The sequence below is a fragment of the Gouania willdenowi genome, chromosome 1 (genome assembly GCF_900634775.1).
Source record: "Gouania willdenowi chromosome 1, fGouWil2.1, whole genome shotgun sequence".
Classification (NCBI taxonomy): domain Eukaryota; kingdom Metazoa; phylum Chordata; class Actinopteri; order Blenniiformes; family Gobiesocidae; genus Gouania; species Gouania willdenowi.
The window spans coordinates 24,349,568-24,369,863 of NC_041044.1; the positions used below are offsets into that span (position 1 = coordinate 24,349,568).

Consider the following 20,296-nt stretch of genomic DNA (forward strand, 5'->3'; position numbering starts at 1 on the left):
ATAACAACATATAATGCATTTTAAATGCAGGTAACTTGTTATTAGCTTGTACTTAACACAACTTGCCCTGAACCTGAAACGGGCGGTCGATAGTGGCACCTTTCTTATAGATCTCATAGCTTTAACTTTATGCTCACAAGAATGAATCTATCCTGATGAGACTGATGAAAAAGAATACCAGCTGTTGAGTTTGTGATGCTGAGGACAAAACTGCATTGATGAGCGAACCCAGCTGCTTTTACCAAAACAAACAAAAAGACACAAAAAAACTTAACACAGCTGCTGAGAATGTTAAAACATTAAACTTATACTGTAGTAAGTGGTGTTTAAATCACATATTGGTGGAGACTATAAACACAGCTGCAAAAGAGAAATACTGAGCAATTTTTCAAGGTCATAGCTCGGTAAAAATGTTCAAGTCTGATGCTGCTCTTTATCATCAAGTCTTTGTCATGAAAATACAGAATTATAATTAGCAATTCCATTCATGTATGAATGATTTGTATAGTGCTTTTATGCCTACACTGAAGTAATCCCAAAACTCTTAACAATATCAACTCATTCACCCATTCACACGCCAATGGGACTGAGCTGCCATGCAAGGCACTGGTCAACCACTGGGAGCAACATGGAGTTCAGTGTCTTGCTCAAGGACACTTCGACGCATATCCAGGTATAGACTGGGATTGAACCCCCAACCTTTCCATCAGAAGACAATGATAAATTGTTGGATAAAGGGATAACATTTTTCAGGAAACATCTGCTGCTGAGTCTTTCTATGACAACATTTGGAAACACTTTATTTGAAGTTTTATACATAAGGCTGACATTACAGTGTTATTATTATGACATGATACTTGTCATTAGCATGAATAAGGTGTCATGAAGGCTGTCAATAAGTGTCGTTCGCTACCCTAACCCTAACCTTAACCCTGCCTAACCTTAACCCAATTTTTTCAAAAAATTGCAATGAAATGCACAATAATCATCTGGATCCGCTATAAAATTGAATTGGAGTTTCCGTGGCGTAAGGTCAATATTTGGTTAAAATCTTGTCAAAATCCGTTAAAAGGTCCCATGTCATGCTATTTTTCACCCATCTCCATTTGTTCTAAGAACCCCAAAAACATAGTATTTGAGGTTTATTTTCCCAAACTCGCCTGTTTTCCAGAGTTTTAGCCTCTGAAAAGTCACTTTCTGAGCAACTCTACACAAACGGGCTGATTTGCATCCTACTTATGCACATTCATGAGTGGGCGTGTCTATAGACGGGACACTGACTTCTTCCTCCCCGCAAGGTGACGTAGGGTCAGAGGACGGCCCACCCTCCTCCCACCCACTCCGTAGCCGAGTTCATGCTGCTTTATAAACATGAGACAGAGCGTGGGGGCGGGGCATTCGCCGGTACATACATAGAGTGTAGAAAATACATACATAGCACTGCACGAATAATGCTGAAATGCTCACCTTCGTGGGCGTGTCTGTTTACATGTAAATCACGACAGAGAGCTTCCTGGAGGCGGGGCTTCTCCAGCTCAGTGGGAACGCATCATCAAATTGGAGTGAGGTGTTTGTGCTCACCCTGCAGTAAGAAAGGAGCAAATCACCCTCTAACTAACGATTGAGGGAATCAATGAAAAAAACACTGGGCATGTGTATGAAGCCCAAATAGCACTTTTATCATGTTTAAACCACAGAAAAGTTGATTTAGCGTAACAAGGGCCTTTTAAGTACTTTTGATGCGATCCTTCTAACAGACCAACAAAAAAAATAAGCACAAATAAAAATATCACCCTTATGGAGGTAATGCATACACCACCAATATAAAAATATATGAAGACCCTGGCCTATGGGTTGTTATTATTAGATGTCCCGTGTGATTTGGAAGTAAAATGGCTTTAGTGAGCCTGTGTGTGTGTGTGTGTGTGTGTGTGTGTGTGTGTGTGTGTGTGTGTGTGTGTGTGTGTGTGTTTGGTGTTGCTTAAAGACGTCCTCTAGTAACAAACACTGTTACAGGCTGAAGCTCTGCCTGAAAATGTTTAACTGAGTTTTTTTTCCAGCTAATCCCAGAGCTTAGTCCAGTCCATTACCTGCACACCTGCTGCTATACCAAGACTTTCTGTGACATTCTTATAGCTACTGCATCTTTCTCCCTCCACATGGCTGCAGATCTCACTTGCTCCTTCCTTAAAGGGACTTTTATTCTTTGTTAATATTTGTCATCTTCTATCCATTTGTTTGCAGTGTTGCACAATCACTTAGAAAAATGTATTGCACTGTGTGGAAATGATTTAGTCCTTCCTGGGCGTGTGTTGGTTTTGTCTGATAGTCATTTTTTTAATTCAGTGTGCCGTGATTTCAGTTTCATCTTTAAAAAATAATAATAAATGCAACCTTTGGATGAATGATAATCATTAGGAAAACAAAAACACATCAACCTAAAACTGAAAGACAGTAAAATGCTTTGCACAGAGTCAACCAGTTCATTTGTACAATAATACCATTAGAACTTAATATGCTTAAGCTTTGATGTGATTATGTTCTACAGGATGAATTCACGTGGTTTTAATTGACTGCTGTGAACCATTATTAATGTCATGAAACTAACTATTATTGTTTAGAAATACTACATTTTCAGGTCCAAAGATTAGGCAGTCATTAGCTCTAGCTTCTACACTCCTTGTTGTGTTATGTTACTAAAATATCTTCTGAGGAAAACTTGAACTGTAACAGTTTTTTCTTTTTTGGGGGGCAAAAAACATATCGATACATTTACACTCACCTGCACAGATTGAATTTACCATCTGCTCTGAGCTTCATCATCACTGCTGATTTTTTTTTCATCTGGTGCTGCTTTCACAATGACACAGCAGGTTAACCCTCCCAATCTGAGAAATGTAATAACCACAGGTGTTGATGAAACCTTGTTGAAAAATTGCCATCTTTTACTTCTGCTCCTGCAGTGAGACATGGAGCCTACATACAGTATACTTCAACTGTTCCAACCACTGATTTAATGTAGTAGAAGCCTCAGACCAGAGATAATATGCAATCATCTTTTTGTTGGATAGACATGCAATACTAACGACTAAAGACTAAAATACCCAACTAAGATCTTGGATAATGTTTTACACCAGTGTTTCTCAAATGTGGGTACGTGTACCCCTAGGGGTACGCGATGGCGCTAAATGGTAAATGGTAAATGGACTTGATTTTATATAGCGCTCTATCCCCACACTGAAGCAGTCTCAAAGCGCTTTACATAACAGCTCATTCACCCAATCACTCTCACATTCACACACCAGTGGGACAGGACTGCCATGCAAGGCGCTAGTCGACCACTGGGAGCAACTTTGGGTTCAGTGTCTTGCCCAAGGACACTTCGACACATAGTCAGGTACTGGGATCGAACCCCCAACCTCAGAAGACAACCCTCTACCACCTGAGCCACGGTCACTACAGGGGGTACTTTAGAGAGAGAGCGAGAGAGAAAGAGAGAGAGAGGAAAATTAACAAAAAGCATTAAAAATATGAGGTTTTATAATGGTTATTTTTTAGTTAAAAATGCTAATCACTGAATATTACCAGCAACTCACAAAAACAACAATGAAAACACACAAAATAAAAGAAAAATATACTGTATAAAAAAGAACAAACAACAACAAAATACACAAAACAACAGCAAAGACACACTAAATGAGAGAAAAATACACAAAATTATGATATAGATTATCTTGATTAGAACATGAACTGAAAATACAAAGGTCAGTGTTGGTCCAACATCAGGAGGGAGATGACTGGAAATGATAAAAACTATAGGAATAAATCTATTTAGGAGGCACTAAATACTGTTTCATTACACTTATTTACAAAATGAGATTCTTTATAATGTGTGTTATCATGCATTCATTCCATCAATATGCTCTATAGTTGTTGTTGTTTTTTGTACAAAATTCTGAGCAAAATGTAGTAGTCGGACATAAGGGGGTACTAAGATATGGGGTATTTGAACAAAAATGAACCACTGTTTTACACTGTCTTCATAATGTATAAATTGCTGTTTTGACTTGAAAATATTTTAACATGAACTTGTTGAGAACAATTTAAAAATGTTTGTATTGACTCACATCAAACAGAAAATTAAAAAGTTGCAACATTTATCTCATCTTAATCCAGTGAGGTGGTGTTGAAGGGTCCATGTTTACCATTTCTTATCAAAGCATGGAGGGAAAAGTGATTTTCTATCAAATGATGTCTAGACAAAAGCAGAGAAGCGGTGGAGATCCGAGCTGATAGCACTTCTATTGTACCACAGAAGCAAAGTGATGATGGAGAAATGAGTCTGTCACAGTTTGAAAGAATAATCACATTTTTGCCCCACGCCAGGATTGGGGAGGGGGTTACTCTGTCACCTGTTGAGATAGAAATAAGTCACTCAGACACCATGCAGAGGCTCCATGAGACAGCTTCAAGTATGAGGTGAAACTCTGGCTCAACAAATTGTTAAAAAAATAAGCTTTTGTGATTATGAGAGACAGCATGCATTGAAATGTAACTGTTTAAGTGCAATACAAAAACAATATCTATCCCTTTTTCTTTTTTTTTTAAATAGTGCGTCTGTGTAAGCGTGTGTTCAAGGCTTGTTGTTGAGCGCACATTCTTTACTGTGGACTTGTGATCCTATTTGCACTGTGTATATACTGTATATATTGTGACCCACAGTTTGAGAATCACTGGGTTAAGATCAGAGCTGGTGAAAATGGTAATGCTTCAGGGTTAGTTATGGTGTTAGGGTTATGGTTTGGGAAATAACCAGATTGAAATGCATCTGTTGGAAATCCATTACAAGCACGAAAAAAAAAAAAATGTAAATTGTGTTGGAACGTACCAAACAATATTTGGATTAATTTACGTGACAGTTTCCCAATCCTCAAAAGAATGGGCTGATGTGTGACATGAGTATAATCGACAAAAAAAGGCATGTATTTCAAACACTAAAATGCTAAATGTTTCAAACTATTTTAATAATTTGTTGCCAATGCATATCAGAAATTTACAGTAAATGAAAAAGTTAATGATTATGATAAATACTTCATACCTGCTGTGTGGTAATCAAAATATGTAGATTACAATTATGAAAAAGTAGTAGAATTTAACGTTCTCTCACAGCAAGAGTTAGTTTCCAAATAATCCCATAGCCTCAGTTCTCCAGGAACATCAGTGTTCTCCTACAGCTAGGAAGGCAGTTAAGATCCATGACTGATAACATTAAATTAGAAATACATTTTCTCATTTCTTTAGGAACATTAAAGCACATGGCCTAATAAGGGCATTAGTTAAGGCTGTGCAAATGGGAGAAATGTATCAGCAGGACAGAGATGTTTTTGCCACAATGGATCTGAGCCCATTTCTGAGTAAACGTATCAATCTGTACTCTAAAGTACTTGTAGTTACAGAGATATTAATGCAATGCTATGACATTAGTTCCCACTATCCTCACCACTGGTTTTACATAAGTCATTGCCTGCCCTCTAGTGGTCAGTTGTGATAGTGCAAGTCCAAAGGTCCAAACCCTGATTAACTGATTGATTGACGATTAAACCAAACAATTGATCGAACATAAAGAGTTATCTTCACAATGATACTACCACCTTTATAAAGAATCCAAGTGTTTTTGTTTTTTTTTAAATAATTAAAATATTTATCATCCTGCATATGTACATACTTAAATTTTGTTAATGTTTACCATTTAATTTGTAAGTTAAGTTTTCCTGTGTATTACAAATGTCCTGTGTAAATGGAAAACATTATAAATATAGGACAATATAACTATGAACTGTTACCATCTTCAATTTTAACTTACGTTATTGTGGAAGTATGTCTTTTGCCCGGAAAAGCCTTATACCAACTATATTTATATATTTATTTATACTCCCCTGTAGTCTTCCTCTTCTTTGCAACAATTTCAATTGTATTACCCCTCTCTGCACATTTCCAAACCTTTTTTATTAATCTGAGATCTGACCTGATTTCCCACCTGCTCCATCACAGTAGTGCCTGAAATATGCTGACATAATCCAACACCAACATAAACCAGTTTAAAAAGCTTTTTAAATCGTATATCGTTAATAAGTATAAGAAATAAGAGCAACAATTTTACCTAGGACAGCAATAATACTTAATATGTATATCATGGTATAGAATATATTGATACTTAAACATAATAAAAGGTTTTTACGAATTTATATATTGCCACTCTAAATTTAACTGATGAAATGTGTGTCGTAAATATGAAATAGTATAATATTAATATTATGTACATGTCATATACATTCATGTGTATGTATGTATATGTGTGTACGTATATATGTTTGATGTGAATGCATAAACTGTATATATGAAACTTGTGCAGAATATATATTGAATGTATATTGTGAAAATAGTCATAAAAGTTAAGTATTTTTTTGTGTGTGTGATATTATGTAGAGAACCTTGTTTTGTTTTGTTGTGATGAGGTAGGTACTGTATATAATAGCTTTGCTTCAACCTGCACCCTTTCGGCTGAAGAATTGGACAATTGAGTGTTTGTTCTGTACTTTTTTTTGTTTGTGAAGACTGCCAAAAAAAATAAAAAAATTTAAAAAAAACATCTTTACCTATCAAACATTATGGTAGCTCTCACATCGCCTATTGAACTTCATTTTTAGTCTATTTGATATACAGTCATGGAAAGTAACAAAGTATATTTACTTAAGTATTGTACTTAAGAATAGTTTTTGTGTATCTGCACATTACTTGATATTGTTTAAGGGGGATACTTCTTTCTTTTACTCCACTACCTGTACATCTAAAAGACATGGATACTATGGATACTCGTTACTAAGTACTTTTTCTTTCCTCTCTGCTCAGGTTTTATTTTCATTGTTTCAGTTCTGATACTAAAAAGTTTTTGTACATGATAGGTTGTCCTTATTCTAGCTTTAATGCTCGTCATTACCAGAGCAATGCACAGAGGCAGGTCACATCATCTAATAGTTGTTGGTTGGACATTCACTTTGGCAAAGGTTGAGCTTGAGAAAGACATTGTCATGACTATATTTTAGGTTTTTAAAACCAAAAGCTGCACTTTAATGCTGGCAATAGAAAGTCTAATTAGCTCCACAAAAGAAGCACTGAACTTTGCATTTTATTAGTTCTTTAGTATTTGTCGGAAATGTTCCTTGTAATAATACAATTGTTTGTTAGATTTGTTTTTGGAAATAAAACAGCTGTATTGATGGCTGCAGCTTCATTAGTGAACTCAGATTTCTTATCTTTATTTGTGTGTTGTTGAGCTCACTGAACAGCTCTATGTTTGATGTGGTTTTATTAAACACAAACCTAAATGTGATGGTAGTTAATGAAACACAACAGTGTAATTCAGCTGTACTACAGTACTATAAACATGTAACAGATTGTGCATCAGTGTTTTTTTTATTTGAGTTTTTTTTTTTTTTTTTTAACTTTCAATACTCAAGTGACTTTTAAACGCAAATACTTCAGTACTTTCACTTAAGTCATACTTTGACTGAGCTACTTTTACTTACAGTATATTGGAGTAGTTTTTGACAAGCTGTATCAGTATTTTTATTCACATTGAAGTGATAAAGGTGAATACTCTGGCCACCTCTAATATATGCCTTTGTCAGACGCATCTTATAGTTTTTATCTTTTCTTCCTTTTTTTTTTGCTTCATACCATGATGCAGGACTGCACGCCTCTAGAACAGTGGTTTTCTCACTTTTTTGGTTCAAGTACCCTCTTTTTTTAAATTTCTGAATCCAAGTACCCTACACCCTTTGTCCAACTACATTTTCTCTCAGAATACCAGTAAAAGTGATAACATTTTAAAATAATATCATTTTGTAAACAAGTGGAATTGAACAGTGCTTAGCACAGTGGTTCCCAAGCTTTTTTGGAACGTGACCCTATTTGATATCAAACATTTCAGGCGACCCCAAAGATACTTTTTTTTTTCCTTCTGGAATACATTTTTGATCATGTTTGTTTTACTGCGTTACAAATACAGAGCGGCCAGGATTAGTGCCAAGTTGTGCCAGCTCAGATATATTTGTAGTGAGTTTTATTTTAAATAGATTTTCATTTGAGGAAGTGAAAGTATAGAATACCGTTAAGATTGTGTGTTGCTTTAAATTTAAATAATATATTTTTAATCCGTTTGTGGGTTTTTTTTCACGCGACCCCATTTAAATTCCAGACAACCAAACATGGATCACGACCCCAAGGTTGAAAAACACTGATTTCGTGCCTCCAGAATAGATTTATTTCCCTCATGCAATGTGAGACCAAGACTGACCTTTGTATTTTCCTTTCATGTTCTAATCAAGATTGTTTCCATCAAAATTATTATGATTATCATTTTTAACTAAAACAACATCTCTCTCTCAATAACCCCCTGTAGTTGCATCGCGTACCCCCATTTGAGAAACACTGCTCTAGAACACCCCTGATCCAAAGTCCACTATAGAGACTATACAAACCTTCATATTTTCGCATATTCAAAAAGTAAAGGTTTATCTTAAACAAGAGATTGTGTGTGCGCGCGCGCGCGCTCAGAAGCCCACCATTCGTTCGGTGATGATATCTGTGTCTGCAGTGTGGTTAGAGTTTCAGGCTGGGAAATTAGTTTTCCACCAATCACAGCGAGGTGTCCGACTGCTCTAGCCAATTGGAAATCTGCGTCTATGAAGTGGGCGTCGCCGCAGAGGAGAGCGTCGCGTTGGTGCATCCTGGCGGGCCGGGAGGGTTTGGTTGAGAGGCTGTTGGATGGTGGGAGTACCACTGATGAGAGAGCGTTTTAACGATCTACGGAGGAATATTGAAGCTGCTTGTTGGATCCTGAGATTCACCGGAGCTCTTGTTCTCCTGCTGTGTGCGGTGAGTCCTGCACTAAGCCGTGCTGCTGCTGGATTTCACTGAGGATGTCGCGGATAGCGGCCGTTACCGTTAGCTAGCGGATTATTCTGCCATGACTTTTTAATGATGGAGGACCGTCAGCTCTGCTAATGTTAGCCGGTGCGGCATGGCCTCTCTGTTGTTTAGAATCACTTTCAGACGGTGTTGAAGTAATATATAGACTTGTTTAGATGTCTTTGGTAATGCGTTAGTAGGTGGTGCTGTGGAGGAGTAGTGTGGTCATTGTCCGCCAGCTTTTATCCCACCCAGACGGAGCCTCCCACACCCATGATGGGAGGCTGCACACTTCATCTCTTAGACTCCCGTCTCTGCACAAAATGTGCTCTATTAGTGAACCCATGTTTATCTTATCATCAATTATAAATCCTAGGTGCTCCTGTAGATTAATTCCCGCTATGTTTAATCTAATAATCTGTGCTGTAGAAGTCCTAACACGTATAATTGGGGTGTAAAGCTCAGCACGCCAACTTTGAGCTAACGTTAGCAGGCTAACATAACCTAGCTGCTGCTGCTGCTGCTGCTGCTGGACTTAGACACTGTGAGTTGCTCTTTGACCTGAACAGCAAGACTCAAGCATCATTTAGACAAGCCACAGCAGCCACTGCAGAGCTGAATAAACCTATATAAACCAGAGAAGCATCAATTGGTCAGCCCTCTTAAGGACCTAAAAATACCTCATACACATGGACAAGAATGTATTTATATGCTTTTTTTTAAGTATTGGACTATTTCTGATTCATGTTTTAACTTTACATAGTTTGAAAGTCAGTAAGAAAACAATGTAGCTCATGCAACAAGAAAATAAACCCTGTTGTTACGAATTGTTTGAATGAGTACGGGAAGCATAGAGCTACCACAGGGGAAAACATATTTTGGATCACTATATTTTATAAACAATATAATTATATTTCAAACATGATATTATATTGTACGGACAATATACTTATATTGAACAAACAATATAGTATATTGTACAAACATGATATTATATTGTACGACTACGAACAATATACTTATATCAAACGAACATTATATTATATCATACAAACAATATAATTATATTGCACAAACATATTATATTGTACAAACAATATACCTTATTGTTCATACAATATAGTGATCCAAAATATATTCACCCCTGTAGCAGCTCTACGCTTTCATACATGAGTGATTAAATAATACTAATCTACATTATATTAAAAAGGAATTTATGAGCATACCATAAAAAACAAACAAAAAAACAATGGATGTAAACAAAGCTGTTACCGTATGAATTCACTAAGATATCCTGATGACTTTCAAATTTCTTCTGCTGTTTTCCACACACATTTTTTACTAATTTTCAGTGAGGACTGTGGCAAGATGGAAAATGTCCTGCAGTGTGGTTTGGCCGATAAGCAATGGATTTTGGCATTAGTGTTATTAACTATATTCAGATTGAACAATGTGATCTGGTGACTTGTAAGATAAGCTATTTAGTTGTCAATGTGCAATTTCAAAAACGTTAAAAATTATAAACAGCTGAGAAAAATTTAAATCATACTTAAATCACTGCACGAAGGGGCTTTTTCATCCACTTTAGGCAAGTTTTAGGTATTAAAAATCAATATATAATATATACATATATATAACTGTACTATTAATCTTATTTAAAAGTACATTTTTGTTATAAAAATGTTGTGTTTTTAAATGCTTTGATACTTGTTTTAATGCCTATAGTTTCTGAATTAACCATTTAAACAATATGAACATGAAAAACTACTGGATTTTAGGTGTAGATTATATAAATTGCATACTGGTTGTAAGTAAACATGTTTCTGTATATAAGTAGGTCAACACGAAGTAAAGCCAGATGCGTCATGGTTTCTTTTAAAAACCTTGGTGTGGGAGGCAGCATGAAGCATCAGATGGTCCAGGCTGCACTGCAGAATTCTGATCGCCTCTTAATATCAGGCAATATTGAACTGAATAATGTAATGTTGCGGTCAATTTAAATTTCAGTTCATTTGTCATTATTTTTCAGCAGTGGCTATCCGTACGGTTGCCGTATCAATAAACCGCCATTCTATCCGTACACAGCGCCCCTATTTGGCCAGTTTAGGTCACGTGATAGGTCAGTCATTAGCCAATGTAGGTCGCGTGACTAAGACTAAACCTTACCCTAAACCTATCTCTAACCCTAAAAATTGTTGCAATATTGGGTTATAACCTAACCCTAAGACGCTACATACTGGTACTTTGGTAACCGTACCAATAGCACAGGGGTTGTCCGTACGAAAACTAGGGATGTCCCTATACAACTTTTTGATTTCCGATATTGCAGCCTAACGTATCGGCTGATACCAATATTGATCTAATATCAGCATGAATCATACATTAAAAAAATAAAATCTGTTGTCTTTTTTTTTATCTCTCTTTTCTTTAATAAAAAAATAATAATTACTTATTTTGTAGTGAGGAATGTTAGAAAAGGCTTGATCAAGTAATGTTACTCAAACAAAGAACAATAGTCAGCAACAGTAGGTATGAGGAAAAACTGACCAATTTATTATTAACCAATTGGTTACATAATTTTTAACCTTCAACGTAATATCTACAGTATTCTACAATTGAATTTAAAAATTTTTTTTTAAGAAAATCCGGAAATTTTAATCCGATATTCGTTTTCAGGCTAATATCTTACCGATAATGATATCGTATCAGGACACCTCTAACGGCAACCGTACAAATAGACACTTTCTTATTTTTGCTTCTCTTGCTTTCCTTTTCGTTTATTTGAGTACTTGTTTTGATTGATATAATTACCAGGAAGATCTAATTTTCTGTGTCTACAGAAAACAAACGGCAATCAATTAATTAACTTCCTGAAACAGAATTGGCAATATGACACGGAATCTACCCTTGCCTCACCTAAATGATTTGGGAGAATTTCATGCATTTTCACTATATTTTCTGTTACATGGGTGGTTAATTTGTGTTTCGAAAAAATTAACACACAGACTTAAAATCCGCAATGTGTAAAAAGGAATCTGATAAACCTACATTCTGAGTTTACATCAGTTTAATATGTTTAGTATTACCTGACTGCTATGTACTGAGATGTACCCGTGCTGGAATTGCCATGCGCAATGTCATACAGAGAGTCCTGTACTGATTAAAAAAAATGCTTAAAACATTACATCAGTCGACCATCGATTAAAAAAAAATCGACCAATGATAGAAAAAAAAAAATATGATTGTCATGATCAGATTGCAATGTATATTATAATCATGTTTTTTTTTGGAGAATAAACTATTCCTATTCATACTTTACTCAAGTTGTTAACTGAGATTGTCACTGACTCAGCACGGCGGAAGTAGCAAAAATCACAGCGGAACTAGCAAAAATGCATTTGCTGGTAGTGCGCATGCTCATAATCGATCTCAGTACGAGGTAAACTCAGTCTGTGACATTGTTATTTCAGACAAGATTTCTTTGTGGTATCCATAAGATGAATGAAGGAAGACTGGGAGCAGCTACAGGGCAGCTACACACTGATCCCCCAGATTGCATGTCCTGATCCGGATTAATATTTAAATAGCGCCTGGTGTGCATGGCACTAGATTGTCAGTTCAGTATCCTAGATGAGGTTGTCCCAGATTAATAAAATGTAAGATGGACTTTTCCTGGCATCAGTTGTTAAGGTCATGGAGTAGTAATTACATTTTATTTTAACTGGTGTTTATGGCACAGATAGACGCCCTGTCCCTTTTCTACTTACACTTGTTTAAATAAAACAAAGTTGATGTTTTATCAACTGATTTGACTTTCTGTAACCAAAATTAGAACCTAATGTGTTTGTAACGTTGCAGCCTTTTTGTGTCAAGAACTTATATACTATAGACATACAGTATTTTACCCTTTTTTCCCCAAGTTATGCTTATAACAATTGTGTACAGAAAAGTTAAGTGAGTTAATAACTCATAAATAGAATATATTAATGCAAATTTCTGGAATATATTAATGCAAGTTTCTGGTTAGAAACTAAAGTTAAACCTTTTTACTCAGCACTCTATGTTTTCTACTTGTTAAACTGTCGTTTAATATTTATCGTGAAAAAGTAATAACTTTCCAATTTTTTTTTCATTACAAGTAACCAACGGTGTTTTGCTACTGGTTTCCAGCAGCAATGTCGCAGAGGTCTGGGCAGGAGGACCCAGAGCGGTACCTCTTTGTGGACCGCGCTGTGGTTTATAACCCAGCCGCACAGGCCGACTGGACTGCCAAGAGGCTGGTATGGATCCCATCCGAACGCCACGGCTTTGAGGCTGCAAGCATTCGCGAAGAGCGCGGAGAAGAGGTGGTTTTGGAGCTAGCGGAGAATGGGAAGAAGGCTGTGGTGAACAAGGACGATATCCAAAAGATGAACCCACCCAAGTTCAGTAAGGTGGAGGACATGGCTGAGCTCACCTGCCTGAATGAAGCGTCTGTGCTTCACAACCTCAAAGACCGATACTACTCTGGCCTGATCTATGTAAGTGTTAAATTGCAATGACATTTTTACTGTGATAAGTGTCTTTTGTTGTTGGGATCGACCAATAATCGGCACAGCCGATAATATCACCCTAAATTCTGGATTTTTGTAATAATCGGTATCGGCCGTTTTTTCCATGATAGCCGATTAAATACGTTTATTTAAAAACTCGCTCTTTTGGCACTTATACAGTCTTCTCTATAAATATTGGTTTCCTTAATTACTAACAATCAGTATTGGCCCTAAAAAAACATGTCAACCCTTTCTATATCTGACTCTTTCTTCTTGTTTCTAACCCTCAGAGAATATAGATCACAGCAGAATGTAATTCACTTTTTTCTTTTCTCATCAACTGTTTACTGTATTATGTACTTTGCAAAGAAATAATCAAAGGTATTTTTTAAGACAATAAAGGTGCTTGGACTGAAATAAATTTATTCACACTTTTGAAATCCACAGGGCTCTCCAGTGTAGTTAAATGTTCTCAAGGCACACGGTCAGAGGTTTGACTGCGAATGTAGTAGATGTACAAATGTAGAATGTAATATTTTACAGTCCTGTGATCAAGGTTGATAAACAGCCAATACAATCTAAACACAACCACAATACATTAATATGTAAAAAAAAAAAAAAGTTCAACAAAAGAGACATAATTGGCTGTTAAATGTCATCCTTTAGGTCAAAACATACGAGACAATACTACTCGGTACACAAACATGAAAACAGTTAATGTGATTGAAGGAATAGTTTGCTTGCATCTCTAGTTGTATTGCACATCATTTAGAAAACAAACATTCTAGAGTATGTAATCAGTGGCCTGCCTCTCCAGTATGTACAAAAAAGAAGACTCGTGGGACACCACGCAGCGCTCACTAACTCCTGCACAGCAGTGCACAACTAGTGGAATATCAAAGGTCAGCCAACGAGATGATATAAGCTACAACATCTGGTGGCTAATTTTGATATCTTGACTCTGAATGGAAGTACTGGAAAGTAAAGTTATGGTCTCTGGTAAAAAGTAATAATGAAGATACAAAAAAACATTTGAGAAGAGACAGATGTGTGTATCTTTGCTCTTTTTGGAGTTTCTTTGACAAGTAAGGTGATATTCTGCCTGGTCTAAAAATGTGTTACTTGTACAGAACCGTGTGAGTCATTTTCAATATCATTTTTAAAAATGTTATTTGTCAGTCATATCTATACAGCTATGGTCATGGCTTTGGGGGGAAAAACTAAACAAAAAAACCCTCTCCCTATTTAAAACTTTATTTTATCCACTTTTTAGATTAGTCACATCTGGGTTTTCTTGCTTTATGAGCTAGTTATGACATACCTTCTTCTATATCCCATGTAGAATCATGCTCTGATTTCTACAAATCTGGAAAGCTGTCTTAAATGAAAGTGTTATTCCACGCCAATGTTGCATTCTTTAAAATTTGTTTTGTCATGTTACTTGTCAACAGTTTGAATGTGGGTTAGCTCCGTCTCTTAAGTAGGCGAAAGCCACCAGTAATGACAGGTTTACAGTTTTAATCAAGTTCTGCTGAGTGAGATTAGGAGCACCTCAAGATTTAGACCAAGTAAAAATTTAGAGGAATCTTCAGACTATTTGCGCACAAATAAAAATATAAAGGATGGGCAATGTTTGAGGAAATGGCCGAAGACAAAAAATAGAAATTAATAAAAGTTGCAATATTAAACCTCAGTTTGTCTAAACACTAAATAGAGAAGAGCTGCCCTCAGTCATGAGGTCTGAGTGCCTATAAATGTAATCCCAGTGATTGAGACCCTGTTTCTCTAAGCACTGCTTGATTTAGAGAATCTTGTTCCATCCAAAGGGTAAAAAAATCTTTTAAACTTGTCAATTTCATCCTCTTGTAATGAGCTCAGAGTGTCAGGAATTTTATACAAGCCCAGTGTGTTGTTCTATCTGCTAACAGCTAGAAGCAGCCATCCATTACCAACAAACCCACCTAATCCCACAAATAACCCCCCTGACACCCTCCATTAAGGACATCCAGCTGAGTCATCCCTCTCCCCTCTGCCTGTGGTCTTCACTGGGTCAGGATGTCTGGGCTGACTGCTTGCCGCTGTGCCCACCATAGGGGGTCAGCGGAGGGGTTACCACTGGGGGTGTGCAGCATTTGCTCTAAATTTTTGTTGACATTTTCACTCAGTGACTGAATATTTAAGTCAAACTAATTTTTAGTTCATTTATAAAAAAAAAAATCGAACATTTTTAAATTATAGTGGATTATTGGCCATTTAGTGACTTGTCCCTTTTTCACACACATTGTTTATAGCGCCATCTTTTATCTATAAATGATAAGAATATGTATTTTAAGTAGGATGGCAGGTACATATTATATTATTAATAGTTATGATCAGATTATGGCTTTTTAACAGTCTTTTATAATTTATAATATTAACAGTATTTGTTATAATGTCATAATTATATTATATCATGTATCTCACAGACTACTCTGCCAGCACTTGTCTCTGGCCAAGTGCTCATGCGTTATTGCAGTGCTATTTTAAGCCCTGTGATATCAGACTCTTGTATGGATGCTTGTTGTGCGATTAGTCCACTCAGCAGTTAAAGCTTTCTTTGGATATTTCACAGGGCCCCATGAAGTCCACTAGAAACCCACTCCCTGAAAGATGACAGAGTAAAGAAAATAAAGGAAAATCCTCTTAAAAAAAAAAAAAAAAACTTGCTTATGAAATTCACAACTTAATCATTTGTTATAATCACTTACCACAAAATTATCAACATACGTACCATATACAGTTTTTTTTATTCCAATAATGTTTATCTTTTTTGTAAGTATGCTAACCCTGTTGCGTTTTCTTTTGCAGACGTACTCTGGTCTCTTCTGTGTGGTCATAAATCCGTACAAACACCTGCCTATCTACTCAGATAACATCATTGAGATGTACAGGGGCAAGAAGAGGCATGAAATGCCCCCTCATATATACGCCATTTCAGAGTCTGCATACAGATGCATGCTGCAAGGTGAGTTTTTGCTTTTAGCGACAAGTTTACAGGTTTGTTTTGTGACTAAGTCACTAACCATATTTCATGCATTCAAATGTCTCATCTGAATCAGAATTTTGATTTAATTTGAAATTGTATCAATTATTTGGTTTTACACAAATAATTCAATTTGTTTATTAAATACAAGAACCATATTTGATTTTTTTCATTTAAATGTTTTAATAATCATTCACACCGTCTTTCTGTAATTGTTTTATCAATGGCCTACATATCTATAATTTGTATTTAGGTGTAAAAAATTGCTATTTCATGATATGTAGAATTCTGGCACCTAGGCTGCTTTATTTAAACATGTTGAGCAATGTCTGCAAACATCCTTTCCTGCTAGTGGCCATGCTTCCAGCCTCTGCAGTGACTTAACTGTGTTCTGAGTCTGACCAGTGAGAAGAGTGAGGGTGACCCCGTTGTGCTGGACAATACGTCCTTTGTGAGACTGTGACGGCTGACCAGTGGGGGTGGTGACAAACTGGACAGTTCAGTCACTCCTCTTAAGCTCTTCATTTCTCATTTGTTGGTCTCACAGAAGAAGGTTTAGGAAACGTGGCTTAGTTATATCATTATTATTGTGTATTAGATTGTTCCGATACATTGCATCTGTTTACTCTTTGTTTAATCATGTCTTTGCCTGAATGTACTATCTTTGTTGGTTTTTTCTACAAATGCATTCGGCAAATCGGCAAATCCTATGTATAGTGATGCTTTGATTTCAGCCTACTTCTCATGTTTATTTCTTGAGCAAAAGAAAAAGACGGTGACCTCGACCCTGAGGCACTTCAAAAGGCTGCAAGGCTCCACAGTATTCTCTAAGCATAGAGACCTGACCTGTAATTTTTTATACTACTCCTCCAACCCATTTGTGGTCCTATTAGAACAAAGAGGGTTGTGGGTATAAAGGAGGTTTGTAGGTTGGAGATTAGTGAAGGCCAGCTGCTGCTCCGCTCTGACCCGGAACATTTCAGCAGCCTTGTTAATAAATGAGAATATCCAGCTGTGTAGATTAGCATTTTTACTTGTTCTGTCTAAAAAAAAAAGAAAACTTGTTTTACCCTTACATTTCTAATTAGTAAGTAAGTAAGTAATTAATTTATTTTTTTATAAAGCACTTTTCACAGATAAAATTACAATGTGCTCCACAGAGCTGTGGAGAAATTATTACAACTGCAACATCATGATAGCACAATAAAACATGGGTGCATGTACATCATAGGAGCAGCATTCAGAAAAGGATAATAACAATTTTAAATCCAGTTAAATAAAAGCTTTTCTGAAAAGTGAAGTCTTCAACAGTTTCTTCAAAGTGTCCACACAGTTGAGCTCCTACAGAGTGTGTACCAAATTTAAAAAAAAGGGTAAGAATAAATGCAAGCCTTCAGTATATCATACAATAAACTTAACAACAAAATAACATAAACAAGACTGTTGCAGTAAGGGAGTAAATATCAGAAATGGGAAAGGAAGTTACATTCAATGAAAATCAAACTAGAAACAGTACCAAAAGTTGAATAAACATGCTTATCAACCATATGACATTGAAATATAATACTTGTTTAAAAATGAAAGGGTTACCGTATTGTGGACATCGTGTCCATATATGTTAGAAAGCCACCCTAGATTTTTTGAAACTCTCCAGGTTTACCCTTCAAATTGTACATAATGTTTTCACTTGGTATGCATGATGCTACTTCAATCGTCCGTCTGGCAAATGTAGGGGGTAATGCATCTTCCCAATGTATAGCTATACATTTGTTGGCTGTGGTGAGGGCTATTCTAATGAATTTGAGTTGGTTTTTATTGACTTTCATCATAGATATGTCGCACAGGAGGACTACAAAACATGTGCACCAACATTCCTATTCCCGATTTGCATCTTGGGCAAAACTGGGAGTATTGAAGCATTATTTTATGTAACCTGTCAGGGGTATAGTATGTTCTATGAATAAGATTGTATTGTGTAATTTTATGTCTAGAATGAAAAGAAAAACACTGACTACTAGTACACAATGATTCCCACTTCCCTTTTTCAAAATTACACTCCAGGTCTTCTTCCCATTTACATTTCACTTTTAGCTCTTCCCAACCTATAATCTGAGAAATTCCTGCATAAGAGTAGGATATAAATCCCTTCACTCGCTGTTTACAATGCACAAGTTTATCTAAAGGTTGTTCTTTTAATGGTTGAAGATGGCTCCCCTGTTCGGAGATAACAAAGTGCCAAACCTGGAGGTATTTTACTAAATGGGTGTGTGGTAGCCCACGAGAGCTCTTCAAAAGTCTGAAGGGCAAGGTTTTACATTTTTAAAAGTAATACATTTTAATCTGTGAATTGTGTTTAAAATTGTTGAATCGCTGGATAAATGTAGTATTTCCCCAATGATAAATGTATTGTATTGTATTAATTAATTAATTAATTAATTAATTTATGCAGCATTCACATTTTTTCTACCGATTTTTCTTATTTTTTCCAACAGATCGAGAGGACCAATCCATTCTTTGCACGTAAGTGTACTGACTAAGAAGTCAGCAGCATAACTAGCAGTACATAGTTGTTCTTTACACATTAATACTCTGAGGACGGAGAACTTGCTAGCATACAGTTAAAATACAGTTTTATGAAGTTTTGCTGAAGAATTAAAATCTAAGCTTTATGAGTTACACAGAAGCCAACATATTATTGCAATCACTGCATAAAAAGTTTTTTATTCACTGTACCGTTGAATGTTAAGTCAAACCAAGCAGATTTTATTAGTTAATGACAAAATATTGTAGTTCTCATAAATCATCTGAAAGCAAGATGTGCAAAGTGTGCCTTATCTGTTTTTGTGCCTTGCAGAGGGGAGTCGGGAGCTGGTAAGACAGAGAACACAAAAAAGGTCATTCAGTACCTGGCACATGTTGCCTCGTCACATAAAGGAAGGAAAGACCACAACATCCCTGTGAGTATTCTGCAAGGTGTCATAACTTTGTAAAAGCACTTTCAGCTGCATTCTTTGTATGAAGAGCACTTTTTTATAAATAAAGATTGATTTTTCAATTAGGCAGCAGACATCAGATGATAAATGTAAACATAAACTCCCAAGCCAGTGATTTTCATCTGCTCTAGTGTGACAGAGGGATTCAGATGGAAAATCACATTTTATAGACGTCCTTTTAAATTTCATTTTTCTTTGCATTAAAATGGTACTTTTAATCAGTTATTAGTACAACACTGCAGGCCTGATAGAAGAGACACTAACTTTGCTGAGATATTTGGATGGGATTGTTTAGGCTTCTTCATGGGTGCTTTACCAGGTGCTGTTGCTGCTCCTGCAGTGGCTTTGTGCACCTGAACTGTGCACATATCATCTAACAATTGACATGTTTTTATCCGTAACAGCCCGAGTCGCCTAAACAAGTGAGACCACAGGCAAGTTTTAAAAAGTGTTTTCTTACCTGCTGTATTTATGTGAAAGTTGAAATAGCATTTGTCCTGATATATATATATTTTTTGGCAATATTGACATGCCCTTTAAAAACTTGTTAATAGTATCATCAGTACTTCACAGTGAATGTACATTTAGCAAACAATTGTTCCCTATCTTTGTCAGGCACAAAATGCAGTTGTAAGTAAATTTATAGAGCTTTTGCTTTTCTCATGTTTGTACTGAGGTGTTGTTTAATTGTCTTATATATGCTTGCATTATTTGTGAAATTATACAGTGAAAAGAAACCATGTGCATGCCGGAAATCGTTACTGTTAGAACTTAGCTGT

At 36.1% G+C, this 20,296-nt stretch overlaps 1 protein-coding gene across 4 annotated transcripts in view; it reads left to right on the forward strand.

Annotated features, from left to right (window-relative positions):
- Positions 1–8,779: 8,779 nt before the first annotated feature.
- Positions 8,780–20,296, forward strand: part of LOC114471859 (myosin-10-like) — a 44,678-nt gene continuing 33,161 nt past the window's right edge. For 2 of the 4 annotated variants that reach the window (XM_028460819.1, XM_028460845.1), the window contains exons 1-6: positions 8,780–8,937; positions 13,144–13,490; positions 16,350–16,506; positions 19,017–19,044; positions 19,379–19,481; positions 19,922–19,951. In XM_028460819.1, the coding sequence (XP_028316620.1) occupies positions 13,146–13,490; positions 16,350–16,506; positions 19,017–19,044; positions 19,379–19,481; positions 19,922–19,951 (663 nt within the window). In that variant the 5' untranslated portion in view covers positions 8,780–8,937; positions 13,144–13,145. Of the gene's footprint in view, positions 8,938–13,140; positions 13,491–16,349; positions 16,507–19,016; positions 19,045–19,378; positions 19,482–19,921; positions 19,952–20,296 lie in introns of those variants that run through there. The other 2 variants (XM_028460827.1, XM_028460835.1) reach the window with 2 other exon arrangements.